The 19,192-nt window shown below is 36.9% G+C and overlaps 1 protein-coding gene and 1 pseudogene across 1 annotated transcript; one reads left to right on the top strand and one right to left on the bottom strand.

Moving 5' to 3' along the window:
• The first annotated feature begins 1,636 nt into the window (after positions 1-1,636).
• LOC104229113 (uncharacterized) lies at positions 1,637-8,504 on the top strand. Its single transcript, XM_009781691.2, has 15 exons — positions 1,637-1,819; positions 1,910-2,009; positions 2,093-2,203; positions 2,536-2,633; positions 3,068-3,151; positions 3,557-3,690; positions 3,795-3,867; positions 3,956-4,001; positions 4,118-4,227; positions 4,338-4,445; positions 4,516-4,575; positions 4,822-4,883; positions 5,875-6,190; positions 7,351-7,836; positions 7,967-8,504. Exons 1-14 carry the CDS (start codon positions 1,739-1,741, stop codon positions 7,549-7,551), a joined length of 1,584 nt encoding a protein of 527 aa, XP_009779993.1. The 5' UTR covers positions 1,637-1,738; the 3' UTR covers positions 7,552-7,836; positions 7,967-8,504.
• A 321-nt stretch (positions 8,505-8,825) lies between these two features.
• Positions 8,826-17,572, bottom strand: LOC104229114 (cytochrome P450 714C2-like; annotated as a pseudogene).
• Positions 17,573-19,192: the final 1,620 nt, after the last annotated feature.

The following is a 19,192-nucleotide window of genomic DNA, read 5'->3' as shown; positions in this document are numbered from 1 at the left end:
ATTAAGGTATGCTAATTTCAGCTCATTATAGGGGTTTTTGGATGCTTTAGAGACTCCAAACTTAAGGATTAATACACTCTCGATTGGTACAAAACCAAAGGCATAAGAGCTGCAAGTTTCCCGTAGTAACTTCAAGATCACTACTCAATTCCAAGCCTCTGAAGTTAAACCTATTGGAATGGTTGCAAAGAAGCATGTACGTGGTAGGGAATTGTTGTACGATCAATAGCAAATGGAATAGAAAATTATGAGATTAGATAAGGTATTGATAAGGATGATGATGAAATTATTGCAATATGTATGGAGAATATTTTTAGGGATGGAGACCTCTCTCCCATGCATAGTGAAAAGAAGAAGAAGGCACACACAAGGAATAAAAGTTGAGATAGTAAGATGAATGAGGATAGTACGGTGAATGAGGAGGTTTTTATTCTGCAGTTTCCAATGAGAATCGCAAAGCAAAAGGTGATAATTTTTACTACTTCAACAAGGTCCAATAGATCCAAGAAGAATGATGAAGTTTCAAGACATCTTGAAGAGGTTTGATGAAGAAGACAATGTAAAATATCAACTTAGTAATGAGCTGCAAATAGAAGATTTCACAAAATTGATGGGGGAAGGGCTTGGCTCAATTTTCTTTCTTGTTTTAGTCTATCATTATGTTAGCATTATCATTTGTAATATCATTAGAGAGTATTATAAACTTTACAGTGATCATAAAAAATTTATTCTTTCTAGTTCTTATTTTTTACATGTTTGTTAGTAGGTGAAGTTGTTCATGCTTAAATAGGAATTGTAACGTAAGATCTAGCTCAGTAGTGTTTGCCAATCCTTTTTGCCTTTGGAAGATACCTCTATTGGCTGTGAGAGAGACTTCACCCTCATGATATGTTGGAGGAGTTTAGAGATGATCATCTTACCAAGGTAATGGATGCTACACTACTGTCACTTTTGCCCCTTACTTGTACTTTTTCTTATGTGATTCTTTTTATTGTTAATAGAACTACTCACTAGGCCCTAGCTTAATGGTATTTTCGACCAAGCACAAATCTGAAAACATAGAAACCTTAAGACGACAATCTGAAAACCCTAAGTTTAATAAACAACACATATGAAACCCTAAGACGAAAATGCTTCATTTGAATTCAAGAAACTAAACAAAATAACATAAATCTATAGTATACGGGAAAATGGTACAATTGAACGCATTAAAACTAAATGCAAAGGTCTCTCTTGAATTTCCACCGTCGTCTCTCTTGTGTTTTTCTAAGAAAAACTGACCAAATGACCCTCTTTCTTAATTTAGTCGGATCTTGATTATTTATCTAGTGGGCAAAGGGGTTACGAGTTACGGGGAGAAAATGTGGGCAGAATGGCCAAGTTTATGAATCGAGGGAGTTTGAATTTGGTGGGACCATCTGATTTAGCTGTTTACATGGACAAAATTTTAAAGGGGTCATGTGCTACGATGGAGGGCCATTAGAGTTAGGGACAATTCAAAAAAAGTTTGTTAACAGGATTAATTCGGATGAAAAATATAACGGGACAAATATAAATAATAAATTATAGTAGAGGGACAACCTTGAACTAACTGACATAATTAACCCTTTTCGTTTTTATTGTTAGGTAATACTATAACCCTATCCATATCCTTTCCCTCTCAAACACATTGAAGCCCTATTTCGAAAGATATTAAAATGGCTTAAAAGTGGATGTGAGCTCTTCTCCCCGTATCATAATGTCAATACCTGCAGCTCAAGCTCTCGTCTTTAGAACCCGACTCAATTTTCATCGTCCCCTCATCTTCTGCCTTCACAAGGTCATTACTTTTTTCCACATATTATGTCTCTCTTTGAAACCAAAATTTCATTTTCAGCACTTCAAGTTTTTTACTTTCACTTGATTTCAGGTCCGTAAGAGCAGTTCTATTGCTGCACTAGATGTTGCACCGCTGGTGGATCCGGTAATAGTATTAAAGAATCGATCCCATAATACTTCAGATGTAAAAGGTAAAACCTTGATATTAAGTTTCATTTTTTTTTAGCTATATATTGTGAATTGACACTTTGGACTGTTAATTTTAATTGAATAGGTGATGAGAGTGGGCCTAAATGGAAGAAATTGAGTTCAGAAGAACTTGGAATTAGTACCTCAATGATTGCAAAGCCTACAAGAGTGGTTCTGAATGGGCTAAAGAAAAAGGGTATGTGCTCAAAAACGATATTTGATTATCTCCTTGCAATCTTGAGTTTTGGAATTTGTAAATGGCAATACTTGTTTAGTTGGGGTTTTATGCTATTCTTTGATATAAAGTTAGTCCAATCGCACAAGGTAGAAAAAGATCTTTTCAGAACTAACTTTATAAAGATGCGAGAGTTTTTGACTTTTTATCTTTTATGAATGTGCAATCCCCACGAATAAACTAATTAATATATTTATGTAGGAATTTGTTGTAAATTGTGTATTGCTCTTTGTAAGATGAGGATTTTTGTTTCGCCTCCTTGCTACTATCACCTTTTTACTCTCTTTTCACAGGGTTTGAGGTCTACCTTGTTGGAGGTTGTGTTAGAGATCTTCTATTGAACAAAACTCCTAAAGATTTCGATATAATAACGTCAGCTGAACTTAAAGAGGTAAGCTGCACCCCATTTTTAATTTATAATTTTGTGAAGATTGTTCTATAGACAGGAAAAGGAGGAAAGGAAAATTGTCAATATTGGGTAGCCAAGGATATCCTTTTTTGTCACAAAATAGTGCTCGTATGGTATCTTATCACTTACATCTGCAAGCGCTCCTAACTAGTACTGATATTCTCTCATGTGCTCTTTAAAATTGAATTTTCTCTTCATCCTTTTACTATAACTTTTATGGCAACACAGACTTTCATTGTTTCCATGGAATTATTAGGCACTAATTATGAGGCATGGCCATAGGGTTGTTAACCAATTTTTATTTTATGTTACTGAGTAGAAATTGTTTTGATTTCTGGAGGTTTGAACACATTGTTATTTAACGATGGAGCCATTTTTTTTTGTTGCTAATTTGGGATACAATCAATCATTTGCAGGTACTGAAAACATTTCAGCGATGTGAAATTGTTGGAAGGAGGTTCCCTATATGCCACGTGCATGTTGATGATACCATTGTGGAGGTTTTTCTCGGGCAACATCTTTTTCTTGGTTTGACATCTATTTTTCCTTATTAAGCAGAGTATATCTCCTTAGACTGGTGAAGGTTTTGAAGTTATCTTTTGGAAGGGCCCATTTGGGCAAATATTTGGTTGAAGTTGCAAACACGAATGTTTGAAGTTGAAGTTCAAAAAGAGTATTTGGAAGTTGGTGTTTGGATACGAGTTTTGCTTAAAAAAAAAATTAAAGTTTTGTAAGTGGAAACCATTATTTTACTTGAAATACTCCTCAACCTAGTTTTTCAACTTCAAATTGTCTATTTCAAGTTGAAGTTTAAATAATGGACACAAAACAAACATTGATTTGCAAATAGTATTAGTTATGTCCAAACGCCTACTATATACTTATCTCAATCTGTGTCAAAACAGGTTTCTAGCTTTAACACCACTGGGAGGAGATTTAAGAGGAATTCCTATAATGTTGTTCGTAGACCTGCCATGTGCGATGAGGCTGATTTCATTCGCTGGAAAAATTGTTTGGGAAGAGATTTTACTATCAATGGGTATGTAAAACAGATGTAAACTGAATTATCAATTTCATATGCTAAATCATAGACATTTTTTCTGTATTCCAATAGAAAAACTAAATAAAGAATTTGATTTGTAGATTGATGTTTGATCCATTTGCAAGGATAGTCTATGACTACTTGGGTGGACTGGAAGATATTAGAAGGGCTAAAGTGTGCATGTATCTTTTACAGTTTTCGTTATTGTTGTTTAGCCTCCTTTAATAGTGTAAAATTGTGCTTAGTCTAGCTGCATTTGCAGGTGAGATGTGTGATTCCCGCAAGTGCTTCTTTCATCGAGGACTGTGGTAAGCTAGAATATCTTTTGTCTCGTTGTCATTTTGTATAATTCTTGTTGGATCTTATTTTGCAGGACCTGCTAGTTGTAATATCTTTTCATTAACTTTGGGTGGGCTTCTTGCAGCTCGCATTTTGCGTGGAGTGAGGATAGCAGGCCGTTTAGGATTTCGTTTTTCTAGAGAAACAGCTCATTTTGTAAAAGAATTAGCATCTTCCATATCTAAACTTGATAAGGTAAGAGTTTCCATTTTTTAAGATTCTTCATTATGTTAGGCTATATTCTTTTACTTTTAGTCAGCAAAAAGAATTTCTTGAGTTCCTATACTTTTATCCCCATGATGTAGGGAAGGATCTTAATGGAAATGAATTACATGCTGGCATATGGTTCTGCTGAAGCTTCATTGAGATTATTATGGAAATTTGGACTTCTAGAAATTCTTCTACCAATCCAGGTATGAAAGTTTAACCTTTTTTGTTTATGCTACTTATACTAAGTGTTTGATGTATCACTCCATTTGGCAGGCTTCTTACTTTATTTCCCAGGGATTTCGAAGGCGTGACAAGAGATCTAATATGCTTCTGGTAAACAGGAATCTATATTTTTATCGTTACATGTATCATTTATGCATTCAGCAAATACGTATTCTTGTTCAAAATGACTGAGATAAAGAAAGGGAATAAAAAATTGTCTCCCAAAAAATGTAGTAGTTTTATTAAAATTATCTGTAGTTGCACTGTTAAAATAGGAGTAAGATTGAATTTTCTAGTTGTATAACTTACGTGGTTGTTATAGCATTTCAATCACATCTTCATGTTGGTGTTATGTAGTCTTTGTTTTCAACATTGGACAACCTTCTGGCTCCCGACAGGCCTTGCCATTCTAGTTTATGGTGAGAAACTATTTCTGCCTTTAAACTTGTTACTTGCCTCTTCCATTTCCAGATTCCATATATGATCTATAGATTAAAAATTTGAAGTAGCAATCTAGAACATAGTCACTATAAAAGAAACTTAATGATGCTGCAAAAATTTCTTGTTTGTTTGCATTCCTGAAATAGTCTTTTCTTTGTTCTGTCGAGACAGGGCAAGTGTAATGCTTAGAGTTCAATTAATCCCAAACTGAAGGAGAAAAGGAAAATGTAGTAAAAGTTTTGTTGAATAGTGTCGAGAATAAGAAGCTTCCAGAAAAGCTGATTGGGTAAAACTGACTGATATTTTTCTAGAGAATTACTGATGAATGCACGGATTTGTGCTATACTAGATCACGTTCTGATGAAGGAGCCGAAGGCAACATGGGATAATGTGTTTGGCCACACATAATATAAGCGGTTAAAATGAAGTTTTGCAGCTTTTAAATGTTAAACCTTCATTCTTTTATTGTGGTGAATGGAAATTGAAGATAATGCAGTGAACAAGACGACTTATTTATATGACACTGTAGATATGGAATGTTATATGTCGTGGAATAAAGAATTCTGAGTAAGGGATTTTCCCCTAGCGTTATGTAGAGACAATGGACAGCAATGCCCTTCGTGTTGAAATTCTCTTTTTATTACCTGGCTATCATAATTCATAACTCACAGTTACTTGTGCTTGTCTTGACTCCTTCAAACTAAAGGAATAGGAAAGGAGAACTTTTCTTTTCTTTGCTGGTTGAAAGGAAGAGGAAAATGGAAGGGTTCGTTTTTGGTTTGTTGGTGGGGTTTGAGGGGTGGGGGTGGGAACAGTTTGCGTGTATATATTATATATATGTCCATGCAATGAGTCCTTTGGGTAGATCTATGTGTGATCTACTGCATCTCATGGAAGTTGTCTGCATCTGCTTATGAGATTAAAATTTCTCTTTTTCTGACTCTGTGAGCACTAAAAATGATTCTCTAGGATTGCAATCTTAGCATTCCATAAAGCACTGGTGGACAGACCTAGAGATCCTTTGGTTGTTGCTGCTTTTAGCGCTGCTGTCCACTGTGGTGGATCTTTGTCAGATGTGTTAGGAGTAGCGGGAAAGATCTCTCAACCACATGATACAAGGTTTTCTGAGCTCTTAGACTTCCGAATTGTAGAGTCAGATGAAGCATTATTGGATGAGATGATGGATCTTGCCACTTATGTGGAAGCTGCATTACGAAAGATGACTGATGAGTATTTTATTTCCCAAGCTCTGACAGAGTATCCTCAAGCGCCAAAGTCGGATCTGGTTCGTAGGAAATTTCTACATAAAAACTTTTCTTTCTTTCTTTGTTTAGTTGCTTCAAATAAATAATCAAGGACTACCTTGCATATGTCATAATTATATACAGGCAACCTAACTCACTCCAACTTCCAGCTTCATGCATTCAGAATTTGGATATCTTGTACATGATCTATGGCTGGGTTTTTTGTAGTATATCTTGCCTTATCTCATAGAGATTCTCTTGTTGTTAACACATCCAAATAAATGGTAAAGACTAAGGAGTTTTATCAAAATAGTAATTAAAAGACTAGGAGGTTTTGATTTGGGCTTTTCTACTTCTACCAACAAGATATCTGAACATTTCTGCTTGAGTAGGGAAATGAGCTAATCTGCTTTAAGGATTTTAGCTGTCATTTATTGCCATGTTTGTTGCACTTCTCCCTAGACCCCACTTGTGGGATTACACCGGGTTTTTTTGTTCTTGTTTGTTGCACCTCTCATTGAACTTCCTCGTCATCTTCCTCCCAACACCCCCCCCCCCTATTTTTTTTGTATTATGTTGGAGCCCGGGCCAGCTTGCTCACATCTCCAATTATTCCTCCGGATACCTTCTATGTCTCACCAACACAGATATCAAGTGACTCTGTCCATATATCCAATTTTTTGTTCTTGTTTGTTGCACCTCTCATTGAACTTCCTCGTCATCTTCCTCCCAACACCCCCCCCCCCTCCTATTTTTTTTGTATTATGTTGGAGCCCGGGCCAGCTTGCTCACATCTCCAATTATTCCTCCGGATACCTTCTATGTCTCACCAACACAGATATCAAGTGACTCTGTCCATCAAGACTTAGGTTGATGGGAAGAAAGCAACTGGCATCTTTTTTCCTGTGCTGGGATTTGAACCCTAATTTCTCACGTTTTCACCCATTTCATTGAACGCTAAGCCTCACCCTTTGGTACAAAAGAAGAATGATTACAGCAACAAGTTCCTCATATTTTCTGCCACTGTAGCTGGGTAGTTTTGTATTTTTACCTGTTTCCTTTCGTCTCTGCCACCAGTATCAGGACAGTTAGATTGTTTTCAAGTTGATGTTCCAAAAAATTTGATGTGATTTTATGTGCTCAAGCAGCTGTTTGGGGTTATACAATTTCCCTTTTATCACCTTTCCGTTTCAATTTGCAGGTGTTTATCCCATGGGCATTGTCACAAAAGGTTGATGCAATATTTGAGTGTGTTAGAAGGGGAAAAGAGAAGGGATTTCGACAAAAACGAGGCAGTAAAATTGATTATGAGTCCCTAGCATTAGGAAAATTGCATGAGATTAGACATATTTTTGCAAGGGTTGTTTTTGATACCGTGTTTCCTCCTCATCTCAAAGACTAATGTTTCTCTAAATGCATTTACATAGGTCTCATGAACTTGTTACCAAAGTAGAAACTTCTTTTTAGTTCAATTTATTCTTTATGTATGGTTGCACGAGGTTGGGCATGTAAGTGATATTCCTTTTGTGATTGTGCTAAAGTTGGTCTGGTTAATGACTGACTGGCGTGTAAGTGTACAAGTTGGCAGCTTGAGTCAGTTCCTTGAGCTGCACTAAAATCCCAGTCAATTCTTGAGTGAGATAGTTGTCGTGCAGCGTTGTACGTCATGGCTAGGAAATTTCACCAGGTAACTGATCTTCCCGTTGTGTATATGTTTTTAGTTGATGCAGTTGCTGAATCAGAATGAGATTAATCATGATTAATTTATAATCTCTTTCTGTTTTACAAAGCATTCTGTAAACTTCATTTGTATTCAGCTGTTTGAAGATGGAGTCGGAGGTTTGCAACCTTGTTGGTGTAAAGATCAAAACACTTCATTCTGGAAGGGGCGTTAGTGATGATGCCTTGATACTCAATGATAAGTTGCATGCCCATTGTTATATGTGAGGTGGTTTGGGGCAAACAGGCACTTCTGGATATATATTCCATGCTATTGTATATTCAAGTAAGTCAGGTTCTTCTGTCACCGGTATAATTCTTCTAATAGACCATTCTTGTAGCCTTTTGGTGTAACATAAACCAATGGGCCTTATTATTACATGTTATGTTACTATGTTGCAAATTAGCTTTGAATGAGCTAAGGAATGAAAGGAAAAAAGAAAGAGTAACAGACATGATGTAAGCTGTAGCTGACATACCAAGAATGTGGGTGCCTGAGTAATAACTTGCTGGAATGCCACTTGGTAGTCAACATAGAGTATGGAACGAGACATTATTCTAACAAGCTCCTTCTGAGCTAAGTACTACTTTTCTTTCTCTTCTTAATAGACAGACCAAAGTGATCCTCATTTTGCACGAAGCTGTTCAATCATTAATCTTTACATCATAGGCTGTTCTGTCCATTCTATTAGCATATCGTTGGAAGTCACCTATGAAATGTCGTACTTCAGAATCCATTTGCAATACCTTCTCCAAAGAATATTTCCTCAAAAACACTTTTATTTTTATGATACATTTATTTGATTATGACTTGAAGTATACAACAATTACGCCTCAATCCCTAATAAGTTGGGATCGGCTATATGAATCCTCACTTCTCCATTTAAGCACGACTAAAGAAAGTATCATTGAGAACATAAAGAAAATTGAGAGATAAACATCTCTGCCTCTTAAAGTGTAGCTGGCTATTAGTAGCTTATTTTTCTTCTTTTCTTTGATGGTAATAATCATGAAAAGAGTAGTTATTGTAGTAATTAATTCAAAGGGGTCGGATTATAAGAGGCAATCCTTGTGTGAGCCTAAGAGAAAGCAGGATAGAAGGGCAGTGCTTATAGTTTGGGGAGATGGAGAAAGAGAACTTAGTCAGGATTAAGGACAACACGATTTTGTACTCCATGAGAGACAAATTCTTGCCAATGCACATTCTTCCTCCAAAACCAAAAGGCAAGAATCCCATTTTGTGTTTGCATCCACCGTACACGTCATCTTTAAACCTTTCTGGTTTGAATTCGTTAACGTCTTCAGCCCAAAGCTGCTTGTCGTGGTGCATCGACACCACATCAATCCATATATTTGTTCCTTTAGGGATGACTACATTATTGTCCACTTGAATATCATCTTTAGCTTGCCTCTGTATATTTGGTGCTGGTGAATATAGTCTTAGCACTTCGTTCATCACCCATCCCATCTGCATGATTAACAAACATTTCAATTGTTCAATACCGATGTAGTGTAGGTATACATAACTGAAACAAGTAAACTATGAACGTCTTTATCCCATTCGTTTGTGATAATGTGTCTGACTTGGTACTTGGAGCAGGCTGCTAGTTTTATTGTAAACTTCTTGGTGTTTGATTCAATTTATTAAAGCTGCTCGTTTGAGTTCCAAAAAGAAAGAAAAAAAGAGGACAATGGGATTACCTTTCTGTGACCATTAAGCCGTGTAACATCAATTTCACCTTCTATAAACACTTGTTTCATTTCCTCTCTGAGCTGAGTTTGCCATTCAGGATGCACGGTCAAGTTTCAACATTGTTTGGATTTGATCAACATTGTTGAACACTGAAGATTGAAGATGAAGACACAACCAAAATTTGTTATTGAGAGAGAATTGAAAATGTGGAATTTTGCCAAGGTGGAGATTTGTTGAAGTTTGGCAAAATGCCAAAGTCCCACATTGGTTGGGAGTTAAGTTTGGGGGGGATTTTTCCCCTATAAAAGAAGGCCTAATGTTTAGGATTGAAACACACCTCTCATTTGCCTTCTCATCTGTTTAAGGCATTTGTATCTTCTCTCTTTAGTATTATTTCACTTGTATTTTTGGAGTGAAATAAAATATTGGTTGTGTCCGAGGAGTAGGCAAAATTAGCCGAACCTCGTAAATTCTGGTGTTCCCTTTATTGTTGTTTTATTGTCTTATTTATTATTTGGTGGCTGTCATAATTTTTGGTATAGTAGTTGTGACTTATTCACACTATATACATTTGGCTTCCGCAACAATTGGTATCAGAGCCAAGGTACTGTCTAAGTATGCTCTGTGGTTGCAGCATAGTCTGATCTTCCACATCAGAAAAGATTTATCTTGGTAACTGAGTCAAGGTTCTGTCTGAGTATGCTCTGTAGTTGCAGCTTAGTCTGATCTTCTACATCAGAAAGGAAATAATCTTGATTTGTGTCGTCAGCTATTAAATAATATTTGTGTCAAATATGGGGGACAATAAACAAGAAGAATCTACATCAAGTGTCAACAATACGTCATCATTGGCATCTTCGCTTATGACAAGAATTGTGTCAAATGCGAAATTTGCGGTAGAAATTTTTGACGGGTCCGGACATTTTGGGATGTGGCAAGGCGAGGTTCTAGATGTCCTTTTTCAACAAGGGCTAGATCTGGCCATTGAAGAAAAGAAACCAGATGTTATTGGAGAAGAAGATTGGAGAATTATCAACCGTGTTGCTTGCGGTACCATTCGATCCTACCTTGCTAGAGAGCAGAAATATCCATACACAAAGGAAACTTCTGCAAGTAAATTATGGAAAGCACTGGAGGATAAATTTTTGAAGAAAAACAGTCAAAATAAATTGTACATGAAGAAGAGACTGTTTCACTTCACCTATGTTCCTGGTACCACGATGAATGAACATATCACCAGTTTCAATAAGTTGGTCACAGATTTGCAAAATATGGATACAACTTATGATGATGGTGACTTGGCCTTAATGTTGTTGGCGTCACTTCCTGATGAGTACGAGCACCTTGAAACTACTCTACTCCATGGAAATGACGAAATTTCTCTCAGAGAAGTTTGTTCAGCTTTGTACAGCTATGAACAAAGAAAGCGAGAAAAACAGAAGGGCGGAGAAGGAGAAGCACTGTTTGTGAGGGGTCGTCCTCAAAATCAAACGAGGACAAAGAAGGGAAGATCCAAGTCAAGATCCAGACCCAGTAAAGATGAATGTGCCTTTTGTCGAGAAAAAGGGCACTGGAAGAAAGACTGTCCGAAGTTGAAGAATAAGGCCAAACATAACAATGGAAAGGCTATTATGGATTCAAATGTAGCTGATTGTGATGATTCAGACTTCTCATTAGTTACAACAGAGTCATCAACATCATCAGACATATGGTTGATGGACTCGGCTTGTAGCTATCATATGTGTCCCAACAGGGACTGGTTCATGGAATTTCAAGAAGGAGAATATGGAGTCATCCACACAGCGGATAACAGCCCTCTTACCTCATATGGCATTGGTTCAATACGATTAAGGAACCATGATGGAATGATCAGAACATTGATAGATGTTCGATATGTACCGGATTTGAAGAAGAATCTCATCTCTGTGGGAGCCCTAGAATCAAAAGGGTTCAAAATCATTGCAGAAAATGGAGTGATGAGAGTATGCTCCGGTGCACTAGTGGTAATGAAGGCTAATCGGAAGAATAATAATATGTACCGCTATCGTGGCAGTACAGTTATTGGGACAGCGACAGTAACATCCAGTGACGACAAAGAGGCAGAAGCAACCAAGCTATGGCACATGCGCTTGGGACATGCTGGAGGAAAATCCTTGAAAACTCTATCAGATCAAGGATTGTTAAAAGGAGTAAAGGCTTGCAACTTGGAGTTTTGTGAGCATTGTGTCAAAGGGAAACAGACAAGGGTTAAATTTGGTACAGCGATCCATAATACTAAAGGCATTTTGGATTATGTACACTCTGATGTTTGGGGTCCTTCCAAAACACCTTCATTGGGTGGGAAGCACTATTTTGTAACCTTTGTTGATGATTTTTCTCGAAGAGTGTGGGTGTATACAATGAAAAACAAGGATGAAGTGCTGGGAATTTTTCTCAAATGGAAGACGATGGTGGAGAATCAAACAGGCAGGAGGATCAAGTGTATTCGCACAGACAATGGAGGTGAATACAAAAATGATCATTTCAATAAGGTCTGTGAAAATGATGGCATCGTCCGACACTTCACTGTTAGACATACACCACAACAGAATGGAGTGGCAGAACGTATGAACCGGACCTTGCTGGAGAAGGTACGGTGTATGTTGTCCAATGCTGGCTTGGGCAAAGAATTTTGGGCTGAGGCAATTACATATGCATGTCACCTCATTAATCGTCTACCATCTGCTGCTATTGATGGCAAAACACCATTTGAAAAATGGTACGGAAAACCTGCTGTAGATTATAACTCTTTGCACGTGTTTGGCTCAACTGCATATTATCATGTGACGGAGTCAAAATTGGATCCAAGGGCAAAGAAGGCTATTTTTATGGGAATTACTTCTGGAGTCAAAGGATATCGCTTATGGTGCCCTATGACAAAGAAAGTAATATTCAGCAGAGATGTTACCTTTGATGAATTTGCTATGGTAAATAAGGTAACAGAAGATACCAAACAAAATGAAGGTGCTTCTAAGCAGGTGGAGTTTGAGGGAAAATTTATTTTTCCTACACAAGAAGCAGAGGAGGAAACAAATGAAGATTACCCTCTGGAAGGAGAGCCAGTAGAGGAGATTCCAACTCAGGAATCTCAACAACAACTTGAATCAATAGCAACCAGCAGGCCAAAAAGAACAATAACGAAACCTGTTCGTCTCATAGAGACGGTTGCTTGTGCAACCTCAATTGTAGCTGATGATGTTCCTACTACTTATAAAGACGCTGTCCAAAGTTCAGAAGAAGATAAGTGGAGGATTGCCATGAATGATGAAATACAGTCCCTTCATCAGAATCATACATGGAGATTGGCCAATCTCCCGAAGGGAAAGAAAGCAATTGGGTGCAAATGGGTATTTGCAAAGAAGGAAGGATTTCCTAACCAAGTAGATGTTCGCTACAAAGCAAGATTGGTGGCCAAAGGATATGCTCAAAAGGAGGGAATTGATTACAATGAAGTGTTTTCTCCAGTTGTAAAACATTCCTCCATTAGAATTATGTTGGCTTTGGTAGCACAATTGGATTTGGAACTAGTTCAGATGGATGTAAAAACTGCGTTTTTACATGGAAACTTGGAGGAGGAAATCTACATGACTCAGCCAGAAGGATTCAAAGTTGCTGGAAAAGAAAATATGGTGTGCAAACTTGAAAAATCGTTGTACGGATTGAAACAATCTTCTAGACAATGGTACAAGCGATTTGACGAGTTTATGTTGCGGCAAGGGTACAAGAGAAGCAAATACGATCATTGTGTGTATTTGCACAAGCTTAAAGATGGTTCCTTTGTATATCTTCTCCTATATGTTGATGATATGTTGATAGCTTCCAAGAATTCGGAAGAAATTGATAAGTTGAAGATTCAACTGAAGAAGGAGTTCGAGATGAAGGATTTGGGTGAGGCAAAGAAAATTCTTGGCATGGAGATAATTAGAGATAGACGTTCAAAGAAACTCTGTTTATCTCAAAAGGAATATTTGAAGAGAGTACTTCAACGTTTTGGCATAGATGACAAGACTAAGCCAGTTAGTACTCCACTTGCTTCCCATTTTAAGCTAAGTACTACTATGTCGCCAATGGATGAAGCTGAACGAGAGTATATGTCAAAGGTACCATACGCAAATGCTGTTGGTAGCTTGATGTATGCAATGGTTTGCACAAGGCCTGACATTTCACAAGCTGTTGGAGTTATTAGCAGATATATGCACAATCCAGGGCAGGAGCATTGGCAAGCTGTGAAGTGGATTCTACGGTATATTCATAATACTGTAGATGTCGGGTTAGTTTTTGAGCAGGAAGACAATCAGTTTGTAGTTGGATATTGTGACTCAGATTTTGCGGGTGATATGGACAAACGAAGATCAACTACTGGTTATGTGTTTACTTTTGCAAAGGCACCAGTTAGTTGGAAGTCTACTTTGCAGTCAACAGTTGCTTTGTCTACAACAGAGGCAGAGTACATGGCTATTACAGATGCTGTGAAAGAGGCAATTTGGCTTCAAGGATTGCTAAAGGAGCTTGGTGTTGAACAAAAAGGTATCACAATTTTTTGTGATAGTCAAAGTGCTATTCAATTAGCGAAGAACCAAGTTTATCATGCAAGGACGAAGCACATTGATGTTCGGTATCATTTCGTACGAGAAATCATAGAAGAAGGTGGAGTCACGGTGAAGAAAATTCATACTACAGAGAATCCTGCTGATATGCTGACAAAGGTGGTGACTGCGGTCAAGTTTCAACATTGTTTGGATTTGATCAACATTGTTGAACACTGAAGATTGAAGATGAAGACACAACCAAAATTTGTTATTGAGAGAGAATTGAAAATGTGGAATTTTGCCAAGGTGGAGATTTGTTGAAGTTTGGCAAAATGCCAAAGTCCCACATTGGTTGGGAGTTAAGTTTGGGGGGATTTTTCCCCTATAAAAGAAGGCCTAATGTTTAGGATTGAAACACACCTCTCATTTGCCTTCTCATCTGTTTAAGGCATTTGTATCTTCTCTCTTTAGTATTATTTCACTTGTATTTTTGGAGTGAAATAAAATATTGGTTGTGTCCGAGGAGTAGGCAAAATTAGCCGAACCTCGTAAATTCTGGTGTTCCCTTTATTGTTGTTTTATTGTCTTATTTATTATTTGGTGGCTGTCATAATTTTTGGTATAGTAGTTGTGACTTATTCACACTATATATATTTGGCTTCCGCAACAGCACTCTCATCTACCATTAACAGACTCAGAAGATCATGTTGAGAATATTGATTTTTGTCCATTTTTTTCGAGCTTCAATGATTGATAAAAGGAGAGCGTCAATCTCTTTCCCGAGTTTCTTGTGCTTTCAACGACTCTTTATGATATATCAGGTTCCCATATGGTACTCCAACATAACGTATGGACTTGAAAAGAGCGATTTGCAGTGTTCTTAATTTATCAAACACTTTTCCCCGGTTTTCGTTCTTGATTCCGAAGGTTGTTTTCGCGATGATTTCCCCTGCTGTGCTTGTGATTTCCTTCTCGACTTCGATTTCGATTTCTTTCTTCCCTGAGTCGATGAGGGCCGCCCAGCGGTCTAGCATATTTGTGGCCGACTCCACCATTAAGCTTGTCATACCCTGTCAACCATGTTTAGTGGTGCTTATGTTGTTAGTGAATATTATGATCATTTAACAATATTATTTTTAAGGGAAGGCTTTTAGATGATGAATATTAAATTTTGATTTTCAAAGAACACGTTCATTACACTATAATTTAACTGGTTGCAATAGGCTGCTTATCATAGTTTTTTTAATGATCGAATTATGTGAATATATTTCACACGAGCATACTACCTGAGTACTTGAAAATGGTGTCAGAAGGTACTGATACGGTGATACACGTAGTCACGTACCATGTAGTCAGAGATGGATGTTAAGTCATCTAATATAAGACTTTCAGCGCCGACATAAATTTATGTACAAAATTTACTATTAAACTTGCAACAACTAATAGATCTGAATCACACTTTTAAAAATAAAATAAATTTAATGTTAAATACCTTAAAAATTGAACTCATAAAGTTAAAATCATGTATTGAAGAAATTTTTACTTGGAATTTTAAGTCGTTGTATTTTGTTTTTGTTTCAATTATTAGTATTACGATCTTGGACCTTCATATCAGCTGAGGCAGTGGTGCAAAACGCTTGGCTTTGGATGTATTATCTCGATTATTGGTGAGGAAAAAAAAACAAAAAGAAAATCCCTATCTATCTATACAATACAAATATTTGATCTTTCTACGCGATCGAGAGTCGCCACTCAATCATCCACTTTTAATATTGTCCTCTTGCTATGTCTGGGTCACATCAATCGATTCGAGTTTTAAAAATGTTTGACTTTAATCTTGATGAAATTTCCCTACTTGATTAGTGAATGTCTATTCAAAGAAAGATAAGTTCTATAGAACAACGATAAGATCGGTATATATATGATAATGAATCTTGAACTGCAAAAATCTCACGTACCCACCAGATTAGTGTTCAAGAAATACGGATTCTAAGATGGATGTGCGGTCATATAAGATTAGATAAGATTAAATTGCATTTTTCAGAAGGTGCAAATAGCACTCATTGAGGATAAAATGAGAGAAGGCCGCTTGAGATGATTTTCCCATTCTTCCATCACCCTATAGAGACACTGGTATGTAGGTATGAAACTATGGTGAATGAAGATGTTAAAAGGGGCCGAGGTAGACCTAAAATCAGATGGAAGGAAGTTATATTGAAAGACCTATAAATCCTTGGAATTAATGTTGCCTTAACTAAAGATAGGGCACAATGAAAGAAAAAAACTCATGTATGTAACACTTAATAGTTAGGAATAAGCTTTAAATTTATTAGACAACTTTTAAATATTGTTACTATGTTTATTAAAAAGAATATATTTTCGCTATCACTCTAATTTGATTTCGGTATGATAATAATATGAGTTAGCTTTAAAAAAGAAGTGAAAATTTCATACGATTAACTCTAACTTTGTTTGGGGCTAAGACGAACTTGTCATCGTTGTTGATTAGTTTGTTAATTAAGAATCTAATAAGAAAGTGCCGAGAGAGAGACACATGGAGAGAAGAGAGATACCTTCAAGCTGGCAGGGGAAAAAGCAGGATTAATAACATGCCTGTGATTACTGATTAGCCCAATTATTCCGTTCCACCAAACAAGGCCATTCCCAAACATGGGATCTCTATCCCTCTTAAATACTCTTGGCTTTCCCCCAACTTTTGGCCATTACAACCGCTGACATCTTCTTTATAAATTCAGGATCTGCTATGTACAAAAATGGCTCTGTTCCCAGCCAGTAGACAAAAATACTTTACCTACAAGAAGTAAACGAATATTGGTTCATTTACATGGCATACATTGCGCAAATATAAAAAATACAACTTTTAACTTATATTCTGCGTCCACTCAAACACCACCAACAACAACATTAACTAACAATATAATCTCACTGGTTGAATCTGAGGAGGGTAATGTGTACGCAGACCTTATCCTTACCTTGTAAAAGTAAAGAGTCTATTTGTGATAGACCCTCAATTCAAGAAAATCATAGAAATGAAATACGATAGTGAAAAAACCATGAGTAAGTAGCAAGATAATAAGAAAACTGAAGCAAAAGAAACAAAAGATATAATAAAAATCGAAGAATAAGAACCCTCAAACCCCACTGAAAAATGAAACTTATGGAGTATTCTTTATCAAGATAATGTGTTAAAATATGATGCAAACTTACGTACCATGCAACCTTTGCCACCGAGCATAGTATGGGAATGCAAATGAATGAATGTCATGATTGCCAATGCTCAAAGAAGGAGAAGCTAACTTCGTCAACTCCTTCTTCATGTCATTTATATTTCCAAGAGGGAAAATTGGAGCTTGTCCGTCAAATCCATTTGCCCTAAGCTTTCGATACATCAGCTTAGGCAAAATCCAACAAGAATATATCATTTTCCCTAGCATAAACAAAAGAATGACAGCCATGCTTAACAAGCTAAGAACTTGAGAAAACTAGACGAATTCCATTCTCTCTCTCTTAGTTATTAAGTTAGGAGAATTATTTATAGAACTTTCCTTTTATGGGTTACGGAGAAATGTGATGGGTATTTATAGAAAGGAAAGTTTGAAGAGCCCACAAGAATCTCAGCGGTGGGGACAACTGACTTACAAAAGAAGAATCCGGAACCAAAATGTGGTTCTTTTGGACAAGTAACACCTTAATAGATGTAAAAAAAAAAGATGACATTTTTATATATAGCGCCCAAATATTGGGCGCTATACATTAACGTTAACTGTGCCGTTAATGTATAGCGCCCAGTATTTGGGCGCTATATATAAAAAGCTGACACTAACAGTATAGCGCTCAAATACCCGGCGCTATAAATAAAACTTTATGTATAGCGTCCACTATTTGGGCGCTATACACCTTTTTTCTGGCCCCACCAATAATTCCTGACTTCAATAATTCAAAAGCGTATAGTGCCCACTTTTTGGGCGCTATATATATATATATATATAAAAAAAATCCCCGCTAGCCATTTCCTATATAAAGAGGTTAGAATTGTATAGAAATTCATTCAAAAAATTTTTTAACTCTTGTTGAAACGTTTATTGTTGTTAAATTCTCCAGCATTTTTTCATTATGTATGAAGAGCGTAGAATAAGAGTTTCATTATATGGGGGGGGGGGGGGTGAGGTTGTGATGGAGAATAACTCCGTGGGCTACAGTTTACCTGCTCAATGTCATGTTAAATTGCCACTTACAATGGAGTACGATAAATTGATATCGTTGTTATGCAAAAAAATGACTGTGAGGAAACGTTCAGTGATACTTAAAGTAACCGGAAGATATCCGTATTCCGTCACTCCATAAGGGGTTGCTTTTTACTCGGAGTTTAACATCGACGATGATGAAACTTTGAGTGATTTTCTGAGGACTCCGGATGAATGCCGGAAATTTCTTGTAATCACAATGTTGGAGATGTACGTGAATGTCGAAGACGTTCCAAAAAACGAGGTTGTACGTAGTAGAGATAACCCCCAGTCATCGGGTGGTTATTCTGGAGCAGTTTTTGCCCGATAGGTTCCAGATGAAAGAGTTTTCCTTGATTTAAACTTATCACCGCCGACGAATGAGCAGCGAGAAAATAATTTATACCATGCTTTCCATAATTCACAAGACGAGTGGTAAACTTCAATTTTCATTTGTGTTAATTATTTATATTTTTGGTGTATTGAATTTGTATTAACACTCATATATTTAATAGGGGGTACCAGCCAGATATGAATTTTATAAGTGGCCCATCCGGTAGTCATCACCTAATTAAAAACGTCCATCATAGAATTTATCACATTACGACTTGTAAGTGAAGTGATATAGCCATATGGAAAGCATTTATTAATTCAATAGCTTATATTTTTGTTGGTTGTGCAGTGAAAACGAGCAAGTTGAACCACCCGTACTCATTCAATTGCCCGAAAACGACGTATTACATCGGGATCTGGCAGATGCACAGAGTGAGGAACAGAACAGTGATTACGATAACAATGCCAATGAATCCGGAGACGAGA

The sequence above is a fragment of the Nicotiana sylvestris genome, chromosome 11 (genome assembly GCF_000393655.2).
Source record: "Nicotiana sylvestris chromosome 11, ASM39365v2, whole genome shotgun sequence".
NCBI classification, from domain to species: Eukaryota; Viridiplantae; Streptophyta; class Magnoliopsida; order Solanales; family Solanaceae; genus Nicotiana; species Nicotiana sylvestris.
Note: the sequence above shows the minus strand (reverse complement) of the source record. Positions and strands in the feature narration are given on the sequence as shown.

Coding starts and splice junctions, on each gene's coding strand:
- LOC104229113 (XM_009781691.2), top strand. CDS start 1,739: ATGTCAATACCTGCAGCTCAAGCTCTCGTCTTTAGAACCCGACTCAAT. Junction 3,868..3,955: donor AAGATATTAGAAGGGCTAAA/GTGTGCATGTAT, acceptor CTGCATTTGCAG/GTGAGATGTGTGATTCCCGC. Junction 4,002..4,117: donor TTCTTTCATCGAGGACTGTG/GTAAGCTAGAAT, acceptor GGCTTCTTGCAG/CTCGCATTTTGCGTGGAGTG.